This window comes from Melospiza melodia, chromosome 19, assembly GCF_035770615.1.
Source record: "Melospiza melodia melodia isolate bMelMel2 chromosome 19, bMelMel2.pri, whole genome shotgun sequence".
NCBI classification, from domain to species: Eukaryota; Metazoa; Chordata; class Aves; order Passeriformes; family Passerellidae; genus Melospiza; species Melospiza melodia.
The window spans coordinates 14,076,872-14,086,535 of NC_086212.1; the positions used below are offsets into that span (position 1 = coordinate 14,076,872).

The 9,664-nt window shown below is 45.7% G+C and overlaps 1 protein-coding gene across 1 annotated transcript in view; it reads left to right on the top strand.

Moving 5' to 3' along the window:
- The window catches only part of BCAS1 (brain enriched myelin associated protein 1), a 33,605-nt gene extending 26,707 nt beyond the window's left edge, over positions 1-6,898 (top strand). Inside the window, exons 12-13 of the mRNA XM_063172617.1 lie at positions 3,312-3,563; positions 5,812-6,898. Coding sequence (XP_063028687.1) covers positions 3,312-3,563; positions 5,812-5,886 — 327 coding nt within the window. The 3' untranslated portion in view covers positions 5,887-6,898. The remainder of the gene's footprint in view (positions 1-3,311; positions 3,564-5,811) is intronic.
- The last annotated feature ends 2,766 nt before the right edge of the window (positions 6,899-9,664 follow it).

Consider the following 9,664-nt stretch of genomic DNA (forward strand, 5'->3'; position numbering starts at 1 on the left):
AAGGAAAGTGCTGCCCTCACTGAGCTTCGTATATTTACACTTCTCTGTTTCTTTTATCTGTTTGTAATATTAAACAAGATTTTAAACAGTCAACATCATTTTTTTTTAAAGAAGCTTTTTCCGGGTGTGTTCCTTTTCTTAAAATAATCAGTGGGTTTGTGTTCAGTCTTCTTCCTCTCTCTTGCTGCTTTTTGACTTTCTGCAAGAACCTTGGCTGAGGCAGTGGAACTAAACACACACAGAATTATTTTTACTTTGTTGATTTACTTGTCTGCTGAGGAAAGAATCATTTAGGTGGAAACTCTACAAAAGAGAACTGAAAATGAGAATGAACACTGTTCACTGCAATGTAACAAAAGCCGCAAACAGATTTGTTTCTTGTTCTGTTTTTGTTTCTTTCGTTATGTGTTCATAAAATCTAAACCTTTGGGTGTGGTATTTTCATTCTATTCTTCATGGCTTTCAAAATGCTTCATAAAAATAATATTTTCATTAGAAATACAAATTCTATTGAGCTTCAAACCCTCATCTGCTGCAAGTGAAGATATTCAGAAGAATTCATCTCTCAGTAATGAGAACTAAAACAAGGTTCTGTCTATAGACAGTTTCCTTTAAGAGGAAAACTGAAGTTGCATTCAAAACTGTCATTTCAGAATTTCCTTTTTTAAATAGCTGTAAAATTATATCTCTCTCTTCCTATTTTCACAATGTCTGATGACACCAAGGTTAATTTTCATGAATTATGTCTCTAAAAGCATCCTAAATATAGAAGAGCCTTGTCTTGTGACACTTAATCCTTATTTGATACAAGAGCTTTGTGAAGTGATCTGAGTAAGACAGCAAATGTTTCAGCCCTGGATCTATTTTATTATTTGAATGAGCAGCCAGCTTCCTTCCATTTCTGTAAATCAGTTTATTGTTCTTCCTCCTTCTCTCCCTTGCCCTGGTGTAAAGTAGAACAGTTTTATTCCTCAGAGGAGCCCAAGGAAAACTGGATCTTGCTGACTTCTTCCTTTTTTGGGGATTTCTTTGAAAGGATTTCCTTAAATTATGCTGCAGTGTCTCTGGAATGCTGTGATTCTTCTCCCCTTCCCATCCCTGCCACTCTGCACCCTGCAGAAATTTCAGCACTGCTCCAAAACCACAGAAATCCTGGGCTTGAAAATCAGCCTTGGCCCAAGGTCTCCTGTAAGATAACGGGGAAAATGTGTCCATTTTTCATTTTTTATTTCAGTGGCACTGCTAATGTTGAGGGAGGCAAAGCAAAGTGCCAGGAGCAGCTCCCCTTTGGAGTAAGGAGCATTAACATCTTTCATTATTCATTGGCCTCACACCACATTTCCTGAGCTGCTCCCATCAATATCAAATCTGCCAATTTCCTGCCTTTCAAGGTTAATATGAAACACCTCAAAGAGATTATCTGATAGGGTTTGAGTTGGGTATTTTTTTGCCTGGAAAATGTATTATGAATATTTTTTAAGAAGTGTTTAGTCTGCCTGACATCAAAGGCCCCACCTGCTCTCAGCCATGGGGTTCTGCTGTGGCTGCAGCGCTGTCTCAGGCGCGTGTGGGGAGGAAAACTCTGCTTTTACACCCACAGACAAAACCACAGACTGCACAGAGTGTTTCTGAGGCTTCCAGGCTCCTCTGGCCCCTCTGTGTCTGGGCTCAGCCCAGAGCTGTTGTTGCTGCAGCGAAGGTGAACGTTGGCAATTTCACCAGAAAATCATTTTCTCACTTCCAGTGCGAAGGGTCTTGGGAAGCAACTGCTCAGAGCTCCCAGATTTAACTGAGCCAGAGACATTTTCAATTTGCTCCGTGCCCATCCTTGTGCTGGGGGAGCTCCTGCAGCCCTGGGCACTGCAGTGTCCCTTCCCAGGTGAGGTGACACAGGTGGGGTGTGTGCTCTGCTCTCCTCTCACCCCACTGAGCCTGCTCTAAACATTTATTAATCTGCTGATCTTCACCTTCTCCTGCACAAAGAATGGATTTTTAAAGTCTAAGAGCGAAGCAATCCAGGTGTGAGGAAATATTTACCACATATATCAATCTCTGGAAAAAGAAATCATTCCAAAAGCTCATATTCAGTAGAGGAGTTGTCTCCTGGTCAAGCCTGACTGTATTAAATGGGTTCTGGGATTTAAACATGCAACTTTTTTAAGATTATGTAGCAAGAAAAGCTGAATTGAGTGAAAAAGGCAAAGCAGCAGGATTGTTGTCCCCTCTCATCCTTGTTTCCCCAAAATTAGACAAGCTTGAACATTTTTTATTTTTAAATGCAAGAGGTGCATTTGCATTCTGTTTCTCTAAAGTTTCTGCTTTCAGGGTTTTCTCTGAAATCATGATATCTAAAAATGTTTTTGTTTTGAATGAAAGCTAAGCCTGGCGTGTGAGCACATAACCCCAGGCCTTCAGAAGAACACCAAATATTTCAAGAGTAATGGTAAAATTCCCAAAGCTGGAAAAATACACAGCATTAAGCTTGGGCCATGGCCTGAGGGCAGATGTGAGATTTCCAGCTTTTCAACATGGCAAATTTGTGCTGTTTTAATGATGGCAATAAATAAAGCCATATGGGTTTGGGGTTCTTTTTACATAAAAAAAAAAAAAAAAATCCTATTTGCAAACAGATTTCCTGGCAAAACCACCCTCATTTACTGCTTTCCAAACAGTGATGATTTCATGGTCTGATCCTTTGTTTGCCAGATAGGATTTTTCTTGTGTGAACTTCAAATATATCCTGAACTTCTCTGAGTTCCAGAATCTTCCCCTTTACTCTAGGCAGGTGATTATGTTTTTTGGACGATTTCCTGTCTCTTCTTTTGCACTTGTACGTGAAATTTTCTATGACATTCTGGCTTCCCTGAGTTGTTAATTTTTGGGTGAAGTGTTGTTCATTCACAGGGAATTTCTTTTCATCCCCTGCTTTATGGGGTCCTTTGATTTTTGTCCTTTCCCAGATCTTTTCCTTGCACTTTTTGGGGGTATTTCGGTGGGCAGTGACTGTCAGTGATGCCCCTGCCTCCTCGAGCAGCCCCAGCAGACACATCCATGGAGTTGTTCCAGGCAGGGATGGTTTAATCCCTCAGTCCTTGCTCATGGAATTCCATCAGCTCCCTGTGATCCTTCCCCGAGCCAACACTGCGGGAGCTCATCCCAACCTCTGGCAATGCAAACCTGCTGGGCAGCAGGACTCCTCCTGCCGGGCGGCATTCCATTTTTTAAACAATTTTATTTTTCCCCTGACATATTTATGGATCTCCTTCTGAACTCTTTCTGTCCCCCACTAAAATAACCCCTGTTGGCCGCAGACGTTGAACGCCACGGAGAAGCCTCTCGCCCCACCCGAGAGCGACCCTGGGGGCCCCAGGAGCAAAGAGGGCTCCAAAGACAAGAAGGCCACGCTGGAGCTGGGCAGGCAGAAGGGCAGGGAGCAGCCCGAGCCCCGGGAGCAGCCAGCAGCCGAGCCTGACTCCATCCACAACGGCGGCGGCGACGCCAAGGAGCCCTCCTACAAGAAGGCAGAGAAGAGGCAGTCCCTGGGAGGGTTTTTCAAAGGCCTCGTACGTTCATTTCTCTTCCCTTTTTTGCTGTTTTCCGAATACTTTCCGCGTGCTGAGCGCTCCCAGCTCCTGACAACTGGACTGTGAGTTATTCCAGCTCAGGAAACTATGTTATTAATCGTTTTTTCCCCTTTTCTTTTCCTTTCTAATCTAATCTTTCGAAGTCTCCCTAAATACATTTGCTACAGCTTGTAAATTAATCTCTTTTACCATAGGAACAACCTTATCTGTGCTCAAACCCTGCAGCCGGGGACTGATGCTGTTTGCTTGCATCAATGGCTCCAGTTGTAGCCAAAATTTCAGCATCTGTAGCCAAAATTCCAGCAATTTTAGCCCAGCTGGGAGCAGAGGCTGGAGCTGCAGTGTTTAATCTGCATTCCTGCACTGTGATATCCTCCTGCTCTGTGCCATTCCCAGCACGTGGAAAGTATGCGGGTTTTTTCTGATCAGAGTGTGTGTTGCACTAACTCAGGCTTCTCCCGAGCAAAATCTGGGGGAAAAAAATACTCCAGCACCACGATTTTGCTGTGTGTGCCCTCTAAAATGCTCTGCCCAAATGTTACATCCTCACTGTCACAAAGCCATGGGCTGGTGGTACCTGAGCTCCTCACTGCCAGGGCAGAGCTGGAATTTGTCCCTTAAAAAAGGCAGAACAAAGTTCTTTCTTTCACGAGAAAGAAGGACTTGGAAATTCCAGTTCAGCAGGAATCAGCAGCCAGTCTGATCTTCCTGCTTTAATCAGCAACCACCTTGAAAATGGGTGCAGCAGGAGACTGCAGTGAGCAAATAAGTGACCTCTGCAGAATGGGTGCTAAATGAGGCAAAATGGGGATTATCTCCAAGGAAAATTCTCCTCTTCTGTCTCCTCCCTCCAAGTCTTTTATAGGAAGAAAGGCAAATTGTGTCATCTCATTCCCTGATCAGTTTAGAAGTGACTTCATCATGCTCAGACAGGAGCTGGCACTGGCAGGGCCCATTACTCCTGTGATGTGGGAAATCTTCACCTGGTGGGGAGAGTTTTAGGGGTGTTTGGTTAAATTTGGAATGAAGCGCTTACTTAGTATTGGTTTATGGTTGAATGATGGATTTGCTGCTACCTGTAAGTGGCCAAACCCTTTCATTCTGCTCTAGAGCATCCTCCAAACTCAACACCAGGGGAAGCAGAAGTGAAGCCACTGCAGCCAGCTCAGCTGCACAAGGCTACCATCAGCTTTAGACGGCATTTTTCAGTCCATTGTGATTTTTGGCTGCTCTTTTTCATACTGAGATCCTCCAAGGTGAAACATTAAAGGAAGATCAGTGAGGTGGAGCCTTATCAGTGTGAAACCTTACTGGTTTAATTCCCTGAAGGGCATGAGGAAGTCGAGGCCTTTCACTGCCCATGTGTAACACAGAATCCTCCTGAAGCAGAGACTCAGGTTTCCAGGAAGGAACAATTCCCACATTATTCTGCCTGTTTCCTATCCTAGGGAAAGCACAGAGGCACCTTCAGCTTTGTCACGCTGGATTTTCTGCTTAGCAAGGCATGATTTGGGTTACAGACAGCACTGACACCCCACAGTGGTAACAGTGACCTCAAACATGTTTGTGGGTCCTTTTCGCTCAGGTTTTGGCAGCTTCAAGGCCAGCAAAATTAGGTCAAGCACCTTAAAGCAGAGCCAAGTTTTTATCAGTTAGTGAAAAATGTGGTTGGTATAGTTAGAGCTATACATTTCCTTCATCTAAGCTGGATTAGTGTCTTGGACTGGTTCCAAAGCCAGAATTATGTTTGCAGTGTAAAAAAAGCTTTATCACTCGAACATTGTCGAATACCTGTCATGCATAAAAGTATTTAATGTTCCTTTAACCTAGAGCAGAGCAGGGCTGGCCATAATACACCATTCATCATGCCTGAAGGACTCTTAGCAGGGCTGCACTGAAGCGTTCAGGGCAGGGAAATGTTACAGAAATTATGCCAAAACTTCAATGCTACAGACACACAGCAGCCTGGCTCTGGTGTGTGAGTCCAGGTCCTTACAACAATTGTTTCCATGCCAATTGAGACAATTCTACTACAATAATCCCCACATTTAGGCAGGAACTTTGTGTGGTTCTCGTGATGCACATGGTGCTCATATATTTGTGCATATTAAATGAAGAAAAGCAGGGAGATTAAATCAGTGGCAGCAAAAGTCCAGGGCACAATTCCAGACTTGACCTTTCAGAAATACCTGGAAATGTTTCTAAAGGTGTCTCCCTTGTTCCACAGGGCTCCAAAAGGATGTCGGATGCAGAGGTGCAGACAGATCCCGTGTCCATCCTCCCTGCTGGCAAATCCAAGTAGTGCCCAGCCCTGGCTGCTCAGGGAGGCTCAGCAGCTCTCTGGGAGCCCCAGGAACGACTCCTTTCCTTTCTGGCAGCAGGAATGACTGACTGACTGACTCCTTTTCCCTCCCACGGCCGTCACAAACACCCAGGGCTGAAGCAAACGCCGGCCACCACCGCAGGTTGTCACTGGCAGGGTTTGTTTGTTCCTCACCTGTAGAAAGCAGCTCCACAGATCCCCATGAAATGTGTGTAAGGTAAGGTGCTGTGGATGGTCTGAGGTGTGGGTAAGGCAGGCAGGAGGGTGGCAGAGAATTCAGTAAACGGCAGGAAAAGCAAGCAGGTGGCAGAGGAGGGCAGCGAGGCACGGGCAGAGAATCCTTCGCTTCAGAGAGCTCGAGAGCAGCCAGGAAAGCACAAATCCCTGCAGAAATGTCCTGCTTTGGTGTAACCACGGCCCAGTCACTTCTGGGGGGTTTGGATGGAGCTGGGATTGGAGCTGAGCCCTTCAGCCCGGCAGAGCCCGCGGTGACCGAGTCCTGCTTGCTGCTGGTTATTAATGTAAATTAAAACGCTAAAATGCAAAGGCCTGCCGGGATCGGGGCAGCTCCTGTCTCGGCCGGGAGGGGTGGGATAACAAATTAAAAGCTATTTAAGGTTCTAATAGGACACAAGAGGGCAGCCACGTCCCCTAACGCCGGGCTATGCCTGCCAGCCCGGAATTAATGTTCCTTAGATCATAGGAAACTTAGCTGTTCATCCTGATGTTTGTTTATGTCCATACTTGTAATTAATCCTAATAAAAACCAAAATCAAAGCTGCCCAGGCAGCTCTCTGCTTCACGAGACTCCTGTAATAACTGTAGTTAATAAATTTTACAGAAAATAAAGATTTCTGTTTGTTCAAGCCTAGCCTGTACAGGGAACCAGGGGCCTGACATTTTAATCCACACTGATTTTAATGATGCAATACTGTATATTTTGACATCCTTATCTTTAAATAAACTAATACTTATCATTTGAAACAAAAAACCAGTTGCTGTTTCAATTTCCAAACCAAGTTTGTTCTTTACATCCCCGTGGTCTGATGATTGATGTGACATTAAGGCATAAACCAGCACAGACAAACCTTGTCTGTGGAGGGAACAGTTGTTATCCTCTCTTTATCTGAGTGAAGATTACACCTGGAAAGCAGGGGGGAATTCTGTACATTCTGCACAATTATGTTCCTAACTCATCAGAGAGGACAGAGGGATCCCTGCAGCTCAGTGGGATTTTGGCTCTGGGTTCTGCAGAGCTGCAGGTTTGGGGTGCCCAGCCCGAGCTTGCAGCTGGTTCCATGCACAGAGAGCACAGACCAAGGGTTCTGTAGCTGTAAAGGCACTTTCTGCTCCCTCCTGGCACTTTGATGCCATGCAAAGGGATATCAGTCCTCTGGTTCTGTTGGATTCCTCCTCTGGTTTTGATTCCTCTCTGGTTCTGTTTGATTTCTCCCCTGGTTCTGTTGGATTCCTCCCGTGGTTCTGTTTGATTCCTCCTCTTGTTCTGATTGATTCCTCCTCTGGTTCTGTTGGATTCCTGCTCTGGTTCTGTTGGATTCCTCCTCTGGTTTTAATTCCTTTCTGGTTCTGTTGGATTTCTCCCCTGGTTCTGTTGGATTCCTCCTGTGGTTCTGTTTGATTCCTCCTCTTGTTCTGATTGATTCCTCCCCTGGTTCTGATTGATTCCTCCTCTGGTTCTGTTGGATTCCTGCTCTGGTTCTGTTGGATTCCTGCTCTGGTTCTGTTGGATTCCTCCCCTGGTTCTGTTGGATTCCTGCTCTGGTTCTGTTGGATTCCTCCCCTGGTTCTGTTGGATTCCTGCTCTGGTTCTGTTGGATTACTCCTGTGGTTCTGTTGGATTCCTCCCCTGGTTCTGTTTGATTCCTCCTGGTTCTGTTGGATTCCTCCTCTGGTTCTGTTTGATTCCTCCCCTGGTTCTATTTCATTCCTCCCCTGGTTCTGTTTGATTCCTCCTGGTTCTGTTGGATTCCTCCCCTGGTTCTGTTGGATTCCTCCCCTGGTTCTATTTGATTCCTCCCCTGGTTCTATTTCATTCCTCCCCTGGTTCTATTTGATTCCTCCCCTGGTTCTGTTTGATTCTCCTCCTGGTTCTGTTGGATTCCTGCCCTGGTTCTGTTGGATCCCTGCTGTAGCAGCAGCAGCTCTGCAGAACCCCTCATCCTGCCCATACCGCAGCCACACGTGGAAGGAGAGGAAGAAAAGTCTTAGGAGAAGCATCCCCAGCTCGGGGAGTTTCCGCATTCCACACGGATATAAGGAACATTAAATGCAGCTTTCATGTCCAGGAAAGCTTAAGGAGTCATTTGGAAATCAAAGCTTTGCAAGGGCTGCAGCCCGGGACAAAGGGAAAGAGCAGCCAAGGCAGTACATTGCACTTGGAGCCCGTTGTCAGCAAACAGGCTCTGGTTTGGTGCTGTGGGGCACAACTGGAGCAGATCACACTCATCAAGGGTCTCAGGGTGTGTTCCGTGGGGCATTTTGGAAGGGTTTTAAGCATCTGATAAATATAAAAGGGAATGGATCAAAACTGCAGGGGTTTGTGCAACAAATGCTGGCTTACAGCACACAGGGGTGTATTTGCCCCTCAGCAGGAGCAGTTCCCTGTGGGGTTCTCAGTGTCCATCCCGGGAGGGCTGCAGGGCCATCAACTCCTCCACTCCCTCCCTGCTGACCATGCCAGACCCATCCACCCTCAGAGCAGGGAATCTCACCAGGATTTTGCCTTTGGAAGTTTAAGATCCTTCACTTTAGAAGCTGAGTCTGTTCCCACTGAGCCAGGCCCTGATTCAGGGTTTGTGTTTCACAGCTCTGCACCCACGACATGCTGTAAGAGCACCTGGATACCTTTAGGGATGGAAATGTCCACAGCTGGCTTTAAAGCCACTGATGCAACAAAAGCCATGGTTTTCTGCATGAAGGATGGGTGACAGAGATAAACACAGAGGGGTCTGGCTGTGGCACTGAGCCCATGGCAGGCTGCAGGTGGAATGGCTCTGGATTCTGTGCAGTCACACAATCTGAGAATATCAGTGAGAAATCTGGATTTGTTAGAGACTCCACCTCTTCTGGACAACGCACCCTGGGCTTTACTGGCAATTTCAGCAGCTCAGCAGTTCTGAGAACACAAAAACAGGAAATTCTGCAGCAGCCCTGACGAGGCTGAAGATGCTTACGAATTCCTTAAAGAAGTGTCATTTTCTGGAAACAAATTATCAAAAGCCTCGAAGAAGAACAAACCTCTTATCAGCAATCTTTGCTTTGACTTCATAATTTCCTATTAAATCTGTCACCTGCTGAAGGGCAGAGGAAAGAACCTCCTGCACAGGAAGCACCAGAGATTGGACTTGAAACCGGAAAGGGACAGAGTCCAAAATCCTCCTTTATCACATGCCAGAGTGAGTGAGCAGGTGATGCAGAGCCAGCAGTGCCCCTTCACCTGCCTTTGACACAGCAGGGGCCTTTATTCTGGTCACAAACCTTTATTCTGGTCACAGACCTTCATTCTGGTCATAGTCCTTCATTCTGGTCATAGTCCTTCATTCTGGTCACAGAACTTCATTCTGATCACAATTGTTTATGCTGATCACAATCTTAATTCTGATCACAATCCTTTATTCTGATCACAGTCCCTTATTCTGATCACAATCCTTCATTCTAATTCCAGTCCTTTATTCTGATCACAGACCTTCATTCTGATCACAGACCTTCATTCTGATCACAATCCTTTATTCTGATC